The 18,682-nt window shown below is 58.6% G+C and overlaps 1 protein-coding gene across 2 annotated transcripts in view; it reads left to right on the forward strand.

Moving 5' to 3' along the window:
• The window catches only part of SLC4A1 (solute carrier family 4 member 1 (Diego blood group)), a 44,982-nt gene that overhangs the window by 15,347 nt on the left and 10,953 nt on the right, over positions 1–18,682 (forward strand). For both annotated transcript variants that reach the window (XM_039516350.1, XM_039516349.1), the window contains exons 4-13: positions 3,357–3,442; positions 7,604–7,781; positions 8,667–8,802; positions 9,404–9,545; positions 10,003–10,084; positions 10,545–10,729; positions 12,278–12,488; positions 13,208–13,414; positions 13,560–13,708; positions 14,425–14,619. In XM_039516350.1, coding sequence (XP_039372284.1) covers positions 3,357–3,442; positions 7,604–7,781; positions 8,667–8,802; positions 9,404–9,545; positions 10,003–10,084; positions 10,545–10,729; positions 12,278–12,488; positions 13,208–13,414; positions 13,560–13,708; positions 14,425–14,619 — 1,571 coding nt within the window. The remainder of the gene's footprint in view (positions 1–3,356; positions 3,443–7,603; positions 7,782–8,666; positions 8,803–9,403; positions 9,546–10,002; positions 10,085–10,544; positions 10,730–12,277; positions 12,489–13,207; positions 13,415–13,559; positions 13,709–14,424; positions 14,620–18,682) is intronic.

Here is an 18,682-nt window from a genome sequence, read left to right on the forward strand (position 1 = left end):
GAGGAAAGAGGGAGATCAGGTAATGCAGTCGCTTATCCTGCCTGTGTTAGGTTTGCCCAGTACCAAGAGAACGCTCACCCTGGCACCATCCCCTTCCATTGCCACTCTGCACCCGGCTGCTGGCATCCTAGTGCCAGCCCCATCCATCGCCGTTTTGCACCAGGGTGGCACTATTCCAATACCGTCTCCATCCATCGCTACCCGGTACCTTAGTGACATCCTCGCCCAGCACCACCCTGCACCCTGGCCTGCAGGAGTTCGTGTTGCCTTTATCACCCGGCCTGGGTTTTCCAAGCGCAACGGCTCAATCTCCCCTCCCAGCCCCAGCCTCTGAGCTGATCTCGCAAAGCCTAAAACTGTCCCGAGGGACCTTGCGGTGGCTCCTGGAACCGCCTGGTGTGAGTTTCTCCCTGCCAGGCAATGACCCAGGGAGGTATCGCTGTCAGTTTCCCTATAATTGCCTGGTTATTGATGATAAATAAAAGGCTTGTTTTAACTAAAGACAGAAGCCACTTGTGGCTGACCTGTTACTGTCACCAGCCAGCGAGAGGCAGCTTCCAGGTCGATGGGTGTGTTCGATTATGCAAGCGTGCGCCTCTTTGGGAGTGTATTTGTGTGTGGCCTGTGTGCGTTGGGAGCTGAGTTTCAGGTGGTGAACCACGCGGCTCCCTTTGAAGGAGGGATGTGTGAATGGCTATATGCGTCCATGGGAGCTGTGCGGGTGCGTGTCCCTGCGTCGTCGTGAATATCTGTGTGGCTGCCAGCCACTCTGTGGGAGTTGTGTGACTGTGCATGTGCCCGTGTGGATGCCCATCCCAGTGTCTCTCTGTCTCAGTGAGGCGTGGGTGGGTGCGAGCTGTGTGTCTGTGTGTAAGGTGTGGGGATGTAAGCTGTGTGTGAGATGTGTGTCTTGGCAGGGGTGTTCGCTGTGCATCCCTGTGTGTGAGGTGTGCATGGTTGTGAACTGTGGGTCTCTCTGTGGGTGTGAACGGCGTGTCTCTGTGTGGATGTGATCTGTGTGTCTCTGTGTGTAAGGTGTGTGGATGTAAGCTGTGTGTCTCTGTGTGGGTGTGATCTGTGTGTCTCTGTGTGTAAGGTGTGTGGATGTAAGCTGTGTGTCTCTGTGTGGGTGTGATCTGTGTGTCTGTGTGTAAGGTGTGTGGATGTAAGCTGTGTGTCTCTGTGTGGGTGTGATCTGTGTGTCTCTGTGTGTAAGGTGTGTGGATGTAAGCTACGTGTCTGTGCGGATGTGAGCTGTGTGTCTCTGTGTGGGTGTGATCTGTGTGTCTCTGTGTGGGTGTGAGCTGTGTGTCTCTGTTTGTAAGGTGTGTGGATGTAAGCTGCGTGTCTCTGTGTGGGTGTGAGCTGTGTGTGGGGTGTGAGCTGTGTGCCTCTGTGTGGGTGTGAGCTGTGTGTCTCTCTGTGTGAGCTGTGTGTGGGTGTGAGCTGTGTCTCTCTGTGTGGGTGTGAGCTGTGTGTTTCTGTGTGGGTGTGAGCTGTGTGTAAGGTGTGTGGATGTAAGCTGCGTGTCTTGGTTTGGGTGTGATCTGTGAGCTATATGTCTCTGTGTGGGTGTGAGCTGTATATGGGGTGTGAGCTGTGTGTGGGGTGTGAGCTGTGTGTCTCTCTGTGTGAGGTGTGTATGAGCTGTGTGTCTCTGTGCGGGTGTGAGCTGTGTGTGACTGCAGTGTATTTAGAGGGAGCCGAGCAATTGCAATATTGCCCGAGGGGGTTCTGAACAGAGGGCTGGGGGTGGCTGGTTAGTGCAAAGGGCTCTGACTCCCTAACCCCGTCCTTCCACCAACCCAGCTGGAGCAGGAGGCAGCCCCAGGCTGGCGTCCATGACGCGTCAGCCACCGGCTGTGGCCCGTGGCATCATGACGGGGGGCGAGTGCTGTGAATCCCCGACCACAGGGGCGAGAGGGCTCCACGCATGGAGGGTTTGCCCTGGGGGCTCATGTCGCACCCTCTGCTCTGGACTCGCCACAGGGAGGGAAGCTGGGTGGACTTGCAGGTGTCAGCAGCTTCCCCCTCGGTTACCGGCCTGTACGGTCACCCCGCCGTGCGAGAACATCTGTCAGCTGGGGGGCAGGGATATAAATGGGGGGGCATTAAGTGAGGGCAGGGTGCACAGCCATCTAGCAGGCCTCAGCAGCTCTCCTGCAGGGCTGGCCTAACGCGTGGGACTCTGCCTCGCAGGGGTCCGGGGCAAAACTCGAACTCAGAGCTTCCCACCGGGGGCGACGGCAGCTTGGCTGAGGCGTGACAAGGGTGGCAGGGGTGGCGTTCCACAGAGCCCCCTATTGTCTGGTGGGGGACGGGCTCCAAAGCAGGACCGGGGAGGGTAAACGGGAGATGTATGGCGAATTCGGTCCCAGCCCCACAGGTCCCTCAGGAACAAGGAGCTCCCATTGAGGGTTAAACTGCTCCAGGCCCGGGGGCCGATCCCCCCTCCCCAGGAGGGCGCCACGGGGCCCCGTGTTTACTGTCAGCACAGCCAGAGTGCTTTTCAATTTACTATGAACACAAGAGTCACTTGGGACAGGAATTCGGGGGCGGGGCCGGAGGGCGTCCCGTCCCAGCGAGACGGGGGCAGAGGTTTATAGAATGGAAGCGCGGGGAGCCTGTCCCTTCTCTCCGCCTGGATGGTGGCCGGGGGGGCGCTGAGATCTCAGGTAGGTGGGATCTCCCAAACGCGCTGCAAGGCCTCCTCTCACCTGTACACACCCGGGGCAGTGACTCAGGGGTACGCGGGAACTGGCCCAGCACATCTCAGGTGGGGGAGAAGGTGTGGAGGGAGCGCCCAGGTGCCCACGGGGTCTGGTCTAAGGGAGGGCAGGAGGGAACCAAGCCAGGGGAACTGTAGTTTGGGGAGATCTGTGCGGCTCTGGCATTGTCTCCCCAAGAAGAACGGAGGGAGACTCCCGTGGGTTGGAGCTCGCCTCGCCGGGGCGCTGGAGAATGTGATCTGGTCCTGCTGGGGCATCTCCATCCTCGCTCCTCGTATTGCTGTGATATTGGATCTCCCCGGCGGCAGGCTCAGGGCATCCCTCTCGGGGTACAGGCACGTGTTGGGGGAGCCCGTGTCCTGGGCGCTCCTCGAACGCACCTCTGCACCAAAGCCCTCTCCTCTCAGCCCGTGCCCCAGTCGCTGCTGTGACCGGGAAAGCACAGCTCGGCATCCACACCTGCTCTGGCTCTGTCTGCCCGGCACGAGTGGGAAACCAGAGGCACCAGAGACAGGAAAACAGGCCCCCTGTGATGGGGGCGGGGGGCAAGGTGGGGTGACACCACCTCCCGCCGAGGCGGGTGAGTGGCTCGGGGCCTGGCTAACTGTGAGATTGTTCCACACTCAGGTTCCTCCTCGTTGGATCAGACCCGGGAGGCGTCAGAGAGAGCGGGGGCTGGCCACCCATCCACCTCCAGCCGGAGGACACATGAGGTGAGTGGCCTGCCATGCTGGGATCCTGTGCGGTGCTGCTCCTTGGGGGGCCAGGGCCGTCGTCCAGTCCGGCCCCATGGGGAGAGATTAGACCCTGTTCTGATCTGAACCCAGCGGGAAGGACGCTCTGGGAGCCAGGAAGAAGGAGGGAGAGGAGAGGGTGGGATTGGGGTGGGAAGAGAGAGAGCGAGATCCCAAGGACCTTCCCAGGGAACATGCAGAGCAGAGGGGAGACCCTCCCCGGGGAACAGGTGGAACAGGGTGGAGATCCTCCCCAGGGAACAGGCGGAGCAGGAGGGAGACCCTCCCTAGGGAACAGGCAGAGCAGGAGAGAGACCCTCCCCGGGGAACAGGCGGAGCAGTAGGGAAACCCTCCCTAGGGAACAGGCGGAGCAGGAGAGAGACCCTCCCTGGGGAACAGGCGGAGCAGGAGAGAGACCCTCCCTAGGGAACAGGCAGAGCAGGAGAGAGACCCTCCCCGGGGAACAGGCGGAGCAGTAGGGAGACCCTCCCTAGAGAACAGGCGGAGCAGGAGAGAGACCCTCCCTGGGGAACAGGCGGAGCAGGAGAGAGACCCTCCCTAGGGAACAGGCAGAGCAGGAGGGAGACCCTCCCCGGGGAACAGGCAGAGCGGGGGGGAGACCCTCCCTGGGGAACAGGCAGAGCAGGAGGGAGACCCTCCCCGGGGAACAGGCGGAGCAGGAGGGAGACCCTCCCTAGGGAACAGGCAGAGCAGGAGGGAGACCCTCCCCGGGGAACAGGCGGAGCAGTAGGGAGACCCTCCCAAGGGAACAGGTGGAGCAGGAGGGAGACCCTCCCCAGGGAACAGGCGGAGCAGGAGGGAGACCCTCCCTGGGGAACAGGTGGAGCAGGTGGGGAGACCCTCCCCAGGGAACAGGCTGAGCAGGAGGGAGACCCTCCCAAGGGAACAGGCGGAGCAGGAGGGAGACCCTCCCTGGGGAACAGGCGGAGCAGGAGGGAGACCCTCCCCTGCAACAGTCAGAGCAGTAGGGAGACCCTCCCCAGGGAACAGGCGGAGCAGGAGGGAGACCCTCCCTGGGGAACAGGCGGAGCAGGAAGGAGTCCAAGGCCTTGTTTGCTTTATAAACACACCCGGTGCAGCTCTGGGACAGCTGCTTTCCCAGCCATCACTCAGCCGCTTCATGACAGTTCAAAGCCCTTTTTTCCTGGGCAGCTGGGACAGTTCATTTCCAGTTACTGAGGCACTTTCAGACTGGTCTGAACTGCCCCTGTGCCCACGGAGCTGGAGGCAGCCAGTCTGGGGAGGGCGCAGGCAGCACCAGTCCCCCAGTTTGACTGACTGCCAGAGCTGGGTTTGCTTGGTGGGTGCTGGTGATGGGGGCTCATGCCCTGCCTGGAATGGGACGCCGCTTTGCTTATGCGGCAGCCAGCAAGGTAGAGCTCTGCCAGCACTTGAGGGTGGTGGGGGGCAGGTGAACTGCGTTGGGGGTGGGGAGATTTCACCCCTTTCTCTCCCCTTTTTCTCCTTCCATTTCTGGGCCTGAGCTGAAGAACCAAGAGGTTCTGATCAGACTTGGGAGGATCGTCACTGGGATTTAGTGCGCTCAGCCATCCCTTCCAGGAGTGCAGACGCCAGGCCAGGCCAGGCCATAGAGAAATCCTCTGCATGAACGCTGGGCAGGCCAGGCTGGGAGCTGGAAAGCCAGAGTGAACCACAGGGTCTGTCTGGGTCCAGCAGCTGCATAAAAAAATCCCCTGTATATTCAGCCCAGCCCAGCAGGAAATCACGTCTAATTCCCTGCCCAAGGAAAAATAAGAAAATGGAAGGGATTTAGAGAGAGTTAGACAGAACAACGAAAACTCGGTGACGCTGCCTTGGTGATGGGAGTCAGGGAGCATGCTGGGAATAGACCAGCAATACCACTCTGCAGCGACTCCCGCCTCTTGCTTTCCTAGGCGTTCAGTGGGGAGCCCCGTACTCTGGGTCCTACCCTACAGCAGAGGGGTCAGAGCGCCTCCGAGGGGCTGCAGGAGTACACAGCCTGATTCTCAGCTGAGGATCAGGTCCAGAGAGTTTGCATCAGACCTGGGGGAGGGGAGAGATGATACCACTGGGGATGGGGGAACACCCCCACCTTCTTGCTGAGCCTTCCTCCTACTTCAATCATGTCTGCTCCTCTCACTCACTCTGAAACAGGCAGCAGATCTTTCTCCCCGCCATGCGTCCAGGGTGGTGGTTCCCCACCTAGCTCCTCGCTCTGCCTTCCAACAAAGCTGAAAGGCAACACATTTTAAATTAACACAAGGCCTAACTCACCTGTGGAACTGACTGCCACCAGATGTCCCTGAGGCCAAGAACTTGCTGGGAGTTCCAAAGGCACCAGCCATTTCTATGGATAACAAGAGCATGATGCACCCTTACGTTACACATGGACACAGGGTGCCAACGCTCCTGCTTCAAGCCAGAGCCAGCCACTAAGGCCACATTTTCCAAAGAGCTCAGGGCTTTCCTAAGCGCTCCGCTCCCACATAGGCACCTAAATAAGAGCCAAAGTTTACAAAGTTCTCACCACCCAGCATGCACCTCTGCTCAGCTGATTTGAAAATCTGGCCCGAACTGCTTGGGGATTGGGAAGAACCTTGGGCAGGTTATCTCACGACAATCAACTAGGGAGTTTCTTGCGCCTTTGCCTGGAGCCACTACTGGCCATTGGCTCTTAGACAAATCCGCCCTGGCTATCCCGGCGGACCTATCAAAGCCACCAAAGCCTGCGTAACATAATCATTAGCCAGACTTGTCTCCCCAGGGGCTCTTCATGGGTCCATCTCATTCAGAATTTCCACCCCAGCCTTATTGCATTGCTAGTTCCCGGAGCCATCAATTAAATCGCCCACTGTCACTTGCCTAAACCCAGCTGAGGGAATGCTGGACCCTGGGTTGTTGATCTTATGGGGGATCAAATCAGCCAGGGATTGAATTCTAAGGAGAGCTCTGTGCCTTCCACCTTTCTGGCTTGATCCTGGGAGCAACAGGGGCCTGGGAAAGTCCAGGCTGGCCTCCCGCTGCAAATGAATCCATACACTGGACTAACGCCATGAGCCCAGAAGCCACTGGGTTCCTGGGGCTGATTTGCTGTGGACTCCGAGGCGAGGGGTGCACTGGTGTTTAGGGAAGTTGATCACCTCCCAAGGCCTGGGTGGGCACAGCTTGGGGTGAGTGTGTAGCATGGGCACTTCTCAGCACTGCCGGGGATGGGGGGATTAGAGTCTTTGTAAGCTTGTCCCCTCGTTTAGAGGACGTGTTACTGTCTGGTCCATGTCCTTGTGGTGCTAACCTCCCTGCCCCACACCCCTACAGCTAGACCTCGCTGCAGCTTAGAGGTTCATGGGACCTCGAGTTCCTAGGGCAAGTGGGGAAGGGAGATGGATCATTGCATCCCCTTGATGCAGCTGCTTGAAGGCACCCAACTCCCCTTGGCCGTCCATGGGAATCGGGCATCTGACTCTCCTTTGGAAAGATCCCCTTTGCTCTGCTCCTGTTGCGGAGCAGGGCAGGGGCGGAGGGGCATCCCATGTGTGGGACCCCAAATCTGCCCAAGGCTGCCAGGACCATGAGGACTCAGTCAGCCACTGGCATTGCTTAGCTAGAGTCAGCCTTATGCACTGATGCCCGTGAGAAGTGGCCCAGGAAAGGGAGCCCCATGGAGTGCTACAGTGGGGCCCATTAGGGGGTGGGGGTGGGGGTGGGGGCGAAGGAGGGAGTGGGACAACTGAGCCAGGCTGCATACATAAGCAGCCATAAGAAGCGATAAACTAAGTGGGACTAGACTGAGTCCCACACCAGGGAGCCACCCCCAAGGAGGAGAATGGGACATCCCAGCTGCAGAACCCAGAGATTGCACAAGATGTCCACAATCTATGCTACTGGCCTCTCATTTTGACAGCTTTAGCAGGTGGAGATTGGGCTGTGGGTGGCGCCTGGCAGAACTTTGCAATCCTCCCTCTCAGAGCTATTGTTTCAGGCTCTCTGCATACTCAGGCAGGCATCAATCACCACACTCACACTCATCGCCACTGGCTTATTGGGGATGTTGTGGCCACCTCGCTGGCTTCCCACCCCAGGACCGAATCCCAGCCTGCTCTCCAAGGGCTGTGTCCCATCCACTCTTCCCTTCCCAGGCATATGTGGAGTTACAAGAACTGGTCATGGACAGAAACAACGAGCTGCGCTGGATGGAGGCCGGCCACTGGATCAAGCTGGAGGAGGACTTTGAGGAGGCGGGGCACTGGGGGAGGCCGCACCTCTCATACCTGACATTCCGCAGCCTGCTGGAGGTTCGCAAGGCCTTCACGAAAGGTGAGGAGAGGGGCAGCGGTGATCAGAAACAACAGTACAGAGCGGCAGGGGTGTAGGGGCGAAATGGACAGTGAGCCAGTGAGAGGAAGATAATAAAGAGCCAAGAACAAGGGAAGGAGCGAGAGAATGGAGCAGGGGTGACCTAGGAAGAGTGAGCCGGATCTTGGCCCTTTGGTTTAATATTAGGGGTAGCATCCGGATGATATTTGTCAGTGCCGTAAGCGAGAAGCCCGACACCTATTGCACTGGAGAGACACATGCTTACACCAGCAGCCAGTTTGGCCCCGTTGATAGGAAATGTTGCACCCAGTTGGCCAGTGAGCCCAATATCCTGCCTCCACCAGGGGCTAGCGCCAGCTGCTTCCAAGGGAAGTGCAAAGGCTCCAGTCACGGAATCTGGAATAAGCTGGGAAATTCCTTCCTGACCCTCATTGGCCAGTAGTTGGCTTGTGCCCTGAAGCAGGCGGGTGGAACATGTTGTGGGTGAGATAGATACAACGGTTTGGTACGCCGGAGAGCGGTGGGAACTGGAAAGGAAAGAGAGAGACTATGGAGTGAAAGAAGAGAACAGAGCCAAGAAAGGATCGACCCAGAGGGCTTGATGCTGTCGCTCCCTGCACCTCCGTCCTCCCCTGCTCCCGGGCAAAGTGCTACCGGAGGCACCCCAGCATCACACCTCCTTTGCTGCCGGTGCAGAATCGGAGACAGGGGGAACAGAGAGCGTGTGAGACGCAACGTGAGAGAAGAAACAAAGCGGGAGGGGAAGGAGGACTTCAGGGGGGTGGACAGAGACGGGGAATCCCATGCCCTGGGTGAGGCAATGACTAACGGCTTGAGCAGGGAGGGAGGACTTCAGCCCTAGTGACCTCTGCCCATCTCCCCCAGGCACTATCCTTCTGGACCTGCCTGAGAAGTTCCTGGCAGGCATCACCAATCAGCTGATAGACCAAATGATCTATGAAGGGCAGCTCAAACCACAGGACAGAGAGGCGATCCTGAGAACCCTGCTGCTGCAGCACAGGTACTGGGTCCCCTGCCGCCCGGAGGGCCGCGAGGGGATGAGCTGTGGCCTTGACTTCTTTCTGGGGGAGCTGGGAAAGGAGGGAGTCGGAGGAGGGGAGGGGCGCTAGGGGAATCCCAGCACCCTGGCTATTCCGATGGGGAGTGTTTCATCCTGCAAGCCCCTGTGCACAAGTGCCAGTCCCACTTACGCAGGTGCAAATGACGATGCAACGTGCAAGATTGTGGGAAGACGGGCGGGGGAGAGGAATTGGGGGGGCTTTGCCTGGCCACACATCCCAAGATACAACAGTCGTCTTCTGCTTCCTTTGCTAAACCGTGCAGCACTACTGGGTGCTGTTAATCAGCCGCCATGTCCCATCCCAGAGGTGGATGCATTGCAGTAGCTGGTGAAGTGATTCCTGGGGCCAAATCCTAAGAGGTGTTTGTAGTATTGGAGGTTCCTTTGCAATGAAATAATCAATATTAATGAGGATAATTAACAATAATTTGGTCAATGGGACGCGGGGGGTGGCCGGGGGTAGAACAAACCCCTCCATCTGCCTGGGCAGTGTCTCGCCCAGTGTGATAAGGTCTGGGTTTTTTCCTCCTCCTTTCTGCAGCCACCCAGATGGGTCTGAATCCATGGAGACCCTTTCCCCAGGCCAACTGGAACGAAAGGACACCAAGGACGAGGTCACGTCCCAACCTCTCATGGAGGAATATCACCAGATTGAGATGCAGACGCTCACGGGCACAGAACAGGCAAGAAGACGGTGGGAACGGGCCTCCAGCTTGAGAATCTCAGAACAGCCATTTATGGGGGGGAGGGGTGGAGCAGCAGGGGGCAGAGGGACCCACCAACATCATGCATCTGAAGGGCCTCATGCATCATCCCAGGTTGCAGCTGGTGAAGTCCCACCAGGAGGGAACTGGGTGTGTGGAGTGAAGGAGCAGCAAGGGACCCCAAGAACCTGAGGCTGACACGCAAGCACAGTAGGAACCTGCCATGTGCAGATAGAGGCCACAGCTTCTGGCATGAGGGCATCTCAAGGGGGGTTGCTCTCAGTGCTGTTGTTGGTCCAGCTGGGACGCGAGCCGTGGGCATGGCCACAGGTGGGCTCAGCAGCGCGATGGAGAGAAACACGGCTGACGACACACCCGTGCCCTGGCGGGGGTGGCCCCTGGCGGGATGAGAATCTCTGAATTTGCGTCTCTGCAGGAAGGGCCCCGGGGGCACACCTTCAGGAAGCAGCTCCTCGAGAAGATCCCAGAGGACGCTGAGGCCACGCTGGTCCTCGTAGGTGAGCACGACCCTCTCCTGCGTCCCCTGTGGCTCCTGAGCCCTGCCACATGCCCCTTGCTCTCCACCACGGGAAGAGGGCTGAGCCGGAGGCGAGATCCAGGTGGCTGCTCTGGAACCAGAGTTGCTTGGAGCTGGGCAGCTCCAAGGGAGGGGGGCTGGCCTCGGCGGGCGGCCTCGGCGGGCGGGGAGGTCCCACGTTCTGGCTTTTGCTGTCTCGTGCGCTTGGGCAGCTCTCTCTGTGCCCAGCTGAAACGCTGTTTTGCTTGCGTGTCTGGCTTGATGTAACTTTGCTCACTTTGCGCCGTCTCTCTCTCTCTCCCTCCCTCTCTTTCCCCTCCTGCTCTCTTTCATCCTCTCCGTTTTGTTCCCTTGCCCCGCCCCCACCCTCCAGCCCCCTCTGCCTGCCCTCTGTGCCGAGCCCCGCCAGTGACCCCCCCGCCATCCCGTCCTCTCTCCAGGCCGCGCCGCCTTCCTGGATCACCCCACCTTGGCCTTCGTGCGCCTGAGGGAAGCGGTGGAGCTGGACTTGGTCCTGCAGGTGCCCGTCCCCGTGAGGTTCCTCTTCATGGTGCTGGGACCCGACTCCCCGCACATCAGTTACCACGAGATCGGACGGGCCGTCTCCACCATGATGGCAGAAAGGGTAGGCGGCCTCCCGGGGCCTGGGGATCGCTGCCCATGGCACCCCCAGGCAGCGGCTCCTCCCCCCCATCTACATCCAGAATAGGATATCAGTGCCCTTCATCCTGCTCCCCGGCAGCCACATCGGGCCCCGTCTCAAACACGCATGTTAATGGCCTTTGGCCTCCCTGCTCAGGGTGATGCCTCCATCCTAGCCAGGGGGAGGCATTGCAGCGCTGGAGGGAAGAGACTTTGCCTCCTGCCCTTTCGGAGTTGGAGCGAGGAGCCTGATCCCAAGCTCATGGAAGTCAGCGGGGGTCTTTCCATCCGCTGCAATAGACTTCGGGACAGCGCCGCCGGGAGGTGCTGGGTGCTGTGGCCCAGGCCGGCTGTGGGGTAGCAGCTCTCTGGCTGGGCTAGCGCCCCCAGACGATGGGCAGGCCGGCACTGCGGCCGTCTCTCTGTCCATCGCTCAGCCCTCCGGCCGGGTCACCAGCTTCAGACCCGCCCTTCCGGGAGCCCAGGCAGCAAAACGAAAAGCCTCAAAAATGTCTTTAAACACAAACAGAAACAGAAACGCTCCCCCCTCGCTGGGACTCTTCCCCGGCCTGTCTTGGGCTTGCTGGGCTCCGTCACCCCTGCAGTGGGCCTGTGTCCCCCTCTGCCTCGGGGCCGGGAGAGGAACCCAACCTCCCCCCCTACGCTGGGCTCTGGCCCAGGGCCGCGTACGGAACAGCCAGGTCTGTTCCTCTGCCTAAGCTGTGGTTTTCTCTGGGCCCCTTCCTACCCAGCCTCTCAGTCGTTCTGCCTTGTCCGGGGTCTCTCCCAGGAGAGCTTTTCCAGACTGCCCGAGCCCAGTTCTCACTCCAGTTCCTAACCCAGGGGGGTTTGTCACCTCTCGAGCCTGGCTGCCCCTCTCCGCTGCAGGGGCCGTCTGCCCGGTCTAGGCAGGGCCACCCAGAGGATTCAGGGGGCCTGGGGCAAAGCAATTTCGGGGGCCCCTTCCATAAAAAAAAGTTGCAATATTATAGAACACTATATTCTCGTGGGGGCCCCTGTGGGGCCCGGGGCAAATTGCCCCACTTGCAGGGGCGGCTCCAGGCCCCAGCACGCCAAGCGTGGATCTAACCAGCTGCTCCAGGCCCTCTGGCCTGAGGCCAGGTCTGCACTATAAACGTATAACGACGTCGCTTGGGGTGGGAAAAATCCGCACCCCTGAGGATGCAGCTAGACCGACCTAACCCTGGTGTAGACAGCGCTCTGTCGCAGGCAGGCTCCTCCCGCCGACACAGCAGCTGCCTCTCGCAGAGGCGGGTTAACCGATGGGAAAAGCCCTCCCGTCGGCGGCAGAGTTTTCCCTGAAGCGTTAGCTGCACCAGCACAGCGTTTTCAGCGTTGACCTGCCCTGAGCTGCTGTAATGGGATATAGGGCAACAGGGAGCCCAGCTGGCCGGATGGTTCAGAAGGGTGCCCCACTCTGATGGGGCGGTCCCAGGGGTCTGCAGTAGGCGAAGGCGGTGCCCGTGCGGGGAGTCTCGCTGCCCTCCTGAGCCTCCCTCTCCCCTGGCAGGGGTTCCGTAGGGACGCCTACCTGGCGGAGGGGCGCCAGGACCTGATAAAGGGCATGGAGGAGTTTCTGGATTGCAGCATCGTCCTCCCGCCCTGTGAGATCCAGAACGAGCAGCTCCTCAGGAGCCTGGTGCCCATGCAGAAGGAGCTGCTGCGGACGAGGTACCTGCCGGACAAGAAGAAGCCGGAAATGGAGACCTTAAAGGACGTGGGTATGTAGGGCACCGTCTGGGGGCAGCATGTGGGTTCTGGAGAAGCCTCTTGTTCTAGCTCCTGAGGCCTGTGCCCCGCTGGGAATGGCTGCTATTGAAAATAAAAGCAACGGGACCCCTGAGTAGGACAATGGAGGTTGTTCTAACTCCTGCAGACCAAAGCCACCAGCCTTGGTCCCTGCCCGCGATGGTCCTGCCAGGCCATGGGAAGGATCCTTTGGGAGGGTGATGCATGAATGGAGCAGCGCTGGGGTGGAGGGGGTGGTTTACTGGGGAGCAGCGTGGAAGGAACCCAGGACTGAGGAAACATGGATGCTGAATCCCAGTGTCCACCCGGGGCAGGGCCCAGGGTCAGGTTTGGTGGTGCATTGTGGGGGGCAGGGTGGTGGGGGAGCCTGATACCGAGGACATGTGGGGGGGAGCCCCATTATCCACCTAGGAGAGGGCAGCACCTGGAGGTCAGGATTTGCAGGCTGGTGCTGAGTGAACATGGAGCTGAGCCCGATTGCTCTGGAGATGGTGGCATCTTGGGGCCAGGTGAGCCTGCCAGCAAGTGGTCATCAGGGACCAACACCCCCTCTCAGCCCAGTGGTGGGTCACGTTTGGGGGCTCACTGGGGGAAGCGAGGAGAGAGTGAAGACCGAGGCTGAATTTCCCCCTCACTCCAGGCGTCACCTCCCCACCCCAACCTGGCCACCGGTGCCTTTGTCTCCCTGCAGATCTAGGCCTGGCAGACAAGGAGGAGGAGGAGGACCCCCTGCGGCGGACCGGCCGGCCCTTCGGAGGCCTGGTGCGGGACATCAAGCGCCGCTACCCCAAATACCTCAGCGACATCAAGGACGCCCTCAATCCCCAGTGCCTGGCCGCCGTCATCTTCATTTATTTCGCAGCCCTCTCCCCCGCCATCACCTTCGGGGGCCTGCTGGGTAAGTGGGACCCAGCTGCGGGCCGCCCAGGGAATCAGGATGGCTCCCTGGAGCCCTGTCAGGCAGCCCCAGGCCCCCTCTGGAGAGTGCCCCGGTGGGGTCAGGGTCCCCGTCTCTCTCTGCTGACTTGCGCTGTTGTTTCTAGGGGAAAAGACAGGCAACCTGATCGGGGTCTCGGAGCTGCTGGTCTCCACAGCTGCACAGGGCATCATCTTCTGCCTCCTCGGCGCTCAGCCCCTGCTGGTGGTCGGCTTTTCGGGTCCCCTGCTGGTCTTTGAAGAAGCCTTTTTTAAGGTAGATGCCCTGGTTGCCTCCTTTAGCCCTGCATGTGCTCCCCCCCCCTCGCAGCTTGATCCTCCATGTGGCTTTGCAGGGAAAGGTGTGGCAAGGCCAGCTCTCCCCCCAGCTGCCTTACACAGCCCGTCCCCTGCGTCAGAGACCTTCCCAGAGACCCGCTCCCCAGCGCCCGGGGAGTGGGTGACCCGTGACTCCACCTTCCACCTTCATACCTGCTCCCCCTGCCTGAGGCTCACTCCAGCCTGATGGAGCACAAACCCACCCTTCCCAGCAGGAGGCGCTGCCCCTCCCTCTCTGGGGCAGCCCCCATCCCCGGCACCACCGGAGCCATGAGCCCATGTACAAAGCAAAGCCCAGCAGTGCCCATGGCCGTGCTGCCCAGCCGGGGTCAATGGAGCTGCAGGGTCCCAGGCTGGATGGCAGGAGGGCATGGGGTGGGAAGAATGCTCAGGAGGGGCTGGTCTGTCCGGGCTGAGCTGGGCTGCTGGCAGGAGCTGGGGTGAAGGGGCAGGGGGGGACAGAGTCTCTTGGGGATCGGGAGTGGGAAGAAGAGTGTGAAGGATTTTATGGGGGCGGGGATGGTGGGCCTGGGCCCTGTCTGGGCTCGGGTAGAAGCAGAGATGAGGCCAGCTGGGTGGGCCGCGGGAGGGGAAGAAAAAGGACCCCAGGAGACTCAAGGCCTGCTTTGCTTCCCCCTTTCCCCTCGCCCCCAGTTCTGTGAGAGCTACGGCATGGAGTACATCGTGGGCCGAGTCTGGATCGGCTTCTGGCTCATCCTCCTGGTGCTGCTGGTGGTGGCCTTCGAGGGCAGTTTCCTGGTGCGCTACATCTCCCGCTACACCCAGGAGATCTTCTCCTTCCTCATCTCCCTCATCTTCATCTACGAGACCTTCGCCAAGCTCATCACGGTAACGGCGGGGCAGGGAGGCCACAGCGCAGCTCAGTTCCAAGAGGCAGACCCTGCTGTATCTCACCTACCCAGGGTGGTTCTCCTGAGCGGGTTGAGTCCCCTTGTCCGCTGTGTCCATCCCCAGCCTGGTGGCAGGTTGCTCCATCGGGCTATGCCACCTCTGCCCCCCTTCTCGTTGCTCCCAGAGCTGGGCACCATTTTCCCCAGAGTTATTTGCATGTGTGTCACATGGGCGATGGTGCATCAGGCAATATGCACGCACTAGTGCATGGGATAGGAGATGATGTTTACATTCATTGCACATGTGTGCGCACATGAGTGTGAGACTGGGTGGGTAAGGAGCTTGTGTTGGCAATAGGGTCCGCATGGCTAAGTTCAGGTGGGGGTGGGGAATGTCTGCATGTGTCATGTGTGTGTGTGTGTGTGTGCACGCATACTTAAGCCATATGTGATTGCAGGTGTGTTGAGAAGCTGTTGCAATGTTTTGCTCTGGTGCATAGGTGAGTGGCTGATTGTGCACGTATGAAATATGGGGTGGGGTGCATGGTTGTGGGATTTGGGGTGGAGTTACACACATGTGGATATAATTCATAGCATCATAGGACTGGAAGGGACCTCGAGAGGCCATCTAGTCCCGTCCCCTGCACTCAGGGCAGGACTAGGTTGTGACAAAGCTCCTCCTCTACCTTGGTGGGTCCTGCGCTTATTGGCGGATTTGCTCACCTCACAGATCACCCTGTGGGTCAGGAAACAACCCAGAGACCTTCCCCTCTGGTAGGAGCCACAGTCCAGGTCAATTCCTCCTGTGTCTGATCAGGAGTTGGGAGGTTTGGGGGGAACCAGGGCCCACCCTCTACTCCGGGTTCCAGCCCAGGGCCCTGTGGACTGCAGCTGTCTAGAGCGCCTCCTGTAACAGCTGTGCAACAGCGACAACTCCCTGGGCTACTTCCCCATGGCCTCCTCCCAACACCTTCTTTGTCCTCACCACAGGACCTTCCTCCTGATGTCTGATAACGCTTGTACTTCTCAGTCCTCCAGCAGGATGCCTGCTCACTCTCAGCTTCTTGCACACCTCTTGCTACCACATCCTTTCTCTCACACACACTTCCTGTCCTCTAGCTCTCCCTTGGCCTGACTGGAGTGAGCCCTTTTATAGCATCAGAGGGGCCTTCATTAGAGTCAGGTGCTTAACAGCCTCACCTGACTCTTAGCAGGTTAATTGGAGTCAGGTGTTCTCATTAGCCTGGAGCAGCCCCTGCTCTGGTCACTCAGGGAACAGAAAACTGCTTATCCAGTGGCCAGTACATCTCCCTTCGACTATTCTGCTGTTCCCAACTGGCCTGGGTCTATCACATAGTAATATCTAGACCATCCCTGACAGGTGTTTGTCTAACCTGCTCTTAAAAATCCCCAATGATGGAGATTCCACAACCTCCCTAGGCAATTTATTCCAGTGCTTAACCACCCTGACAGTTAGAAAGTTTTTCTTAATGTTCAACCTAAACCGCCCTTGCTGCAATTTAAGCCCATTGCTTCTTGTTCTATCCTGAGAGGTTAAGAAGAACAATTCTTCTCCCTCCTCCTTGTAACAATTGTGTTGGTGGACAGGATTACTTGTGATTGCTGGGTCTGTCTATGGGTGGGTGGGTGGAGGGATGCGCACGTCTCTAGGGATGTGTAACAGACCCGGATGTGATCGTGTGGCTACAACATGGCTGTGGGCATGTGCGTAGTGTGTTTGCAGATTGCATGTGTGAGCATGTAATGCATTCATGTATAAGGTCTGGGCGTATGAGTGTGTAACAGACCGGCATGCTGGTAGTGTCTGTGAAGCATATATGCATGTTTGCCTGGTATTTGCATGTAGTCAGGGGCTTTTTACACATGCCAGCTAACATGTTATCACCAAAACAGCGTACTGCCTTGTGTAGACAGTGCTAGTCGTGTTTAACCACGTTAGCTGGCTGTGATCACCCTAGCCTCTCGGCCACGTCGTTAACCGGGACGGCCCTTGCCGGCTGCAGGCGCTAAGTGACCGCTCGTTTTCCTGCTCTAGAGAAGCCCTTTTTGAAACCCTGCACCTGGATGATTTAGTTGGGGATTGGTCCGGCTTTGAGCAGCGGGTTGGACTAGATACCTCCTGAGGTCCCTTCCAACCCTGATATTCTGTGATTCTGTGTCCACTGCTTGCATCCGAAGAAGTGGGTATTCACCCACGAAAGCTCATGCTGCAAAACATCTGTTAGTCTATAAGGTGCCACAGGATTCTTTGCTGTGATTCTATGAAGCTTTGCTGGCATCTTCGCCACATTTTACTGACCCGTTCAAAAAAAATAATTTGGTGACAGGAAGTGAGGTCACATAGACACAGTTTCCATAGAAACCCAGAGAGAGAGAGCAACAGTGAGCGAATGGAGGAGAGAGAAAGATACAACAAGAGGGGGAACTAGGCGAGAGATGGAGATGGAGCCCATCTGATAAGCTGCTTTTCCGCCGCCGCCGCCATTCTGTGCCTGGGTTTCTCCCAGGGATGCTAGTTCTAGGCTGCAACGTATAAACCCCAGCTCCCGTTTATGCTGTGGGAGACACACACACACCCCCCGCCCAGGAATTTATTGGGTCTCCAGAGCAGCCAAGTCCCCCAGGGTCTCAGAACCCCCCACCCCACAGCAGCCGGTGCTGCACGGCCGACGGGCCTGAGATCGGGCTTTTCGGTCTGTTTGGGCAGAGCCGGCGATGGCTGGAAACCGCAGCGGGCAGGGGAAGAGAGGGAGCCAGCTGTGGCAGCTTGTCCTTGTTGGCTGCCCCCTGAGGCCGCGGCTGATTCCCAGAGAGGAGGCTCTTTTCACATTTACACACACACACATATCACACCGAGAAATTGCACAACTCAGAGACAGATGGGCACAGTCACAGAACACATGGACACACACACATCACCTGGACACACACAGACACACACACAGCACATAGACACACAGACAAATCACGCAGATACCCACCATGCTCAGACAGTCAGATGGGCACAGTCACAGTCACACAACACACGTGTGCGCACACACACACACATCACCTGGACACATAGAGACACACACACATCATCTGGACGCACACAGACAAATCAAACAGATACCCACCACTCTCAGACACTCAGATGGGCACAGTCACACAACACACGGACACACACAGACACACACACATCACCTGGACACACACAGACACACACACATCACATGGACACACACAGTCACCCACCACTCTCAGACACTCAGATGGGCACAGTCACACAGAGCACACGGACACACACACAGAGCACATGGACACACAGTGACACACACAAACCCACACACTCACAGCCGTCACTGTCCCTTTGGTTTCCCATTCACTGGAGCTTTGTTTCAAAAGAAACAAGGAGGATATTGATGCTAAAAATAACGCCCCTTTCCCATCCTTCCACGCTGCCAGCTGCTGCCGTTCCCTCGGCGTTCCCATGGCCCACACCCTGACAGGCCGGTCCCTCCTGCGGGAGCAGGGCTAGTGCATCAGACACCCGAGAGGAGTGCTCCTAAAACACAAGCAGCAGCACAATGCAGCTGTGTGTCAGAGCGCCCTACAGATGGGAGAGGAGGGAGATACAGAGGGACACAGCTAGGCCACCCTCCTTACTGGGACAGGATTATCTCTGGCCCTGCATTCTCCATCAGCCCATGCAATGGGGCTCCCCCACTTCCCCGGAGGGTGGCAATTCCACGGATTTAGGGAGCTCGCTGTCAGGAAGGGTTTCCTGGTTACATTGCTTGGTTTCATCTCATCCTTTCTAGTTACCCCCCTCCCCACCAGCTCCACCCCTCCGTGCGTTCTGGCCCTGCAGGTGCACGGGGACAGGTATTAAGCCCCCTCTCTTGGTCACCACTTAGCTATGCCCGACAGCTGGGATTTTCGATGGGCCCAGGGGAGTTAGGTGCCCCGCTCCAGTTTAATTTCAACAGCATTTGCCGGAGGAGGGTTATGTGGAAACCCCAGCCGGGCGTTTGATTTTTTCCTCCTAAGTCTGATGCTGG

Source organism: Mauremys reevesii, linkage group 27 (assembly GCF_016161935.1).
Source record: "Mauremys reevesii isolate NIE-2019 linkage group 27, ASM1616193v1, whole genome shotgun sequence".
In the NCBI taxonomy this organism is placed as follows: Eukaryota; Metazoa; Chordata; order Testudines; family Geoemydidae; genus Mauremys; species Mauremys reevesii.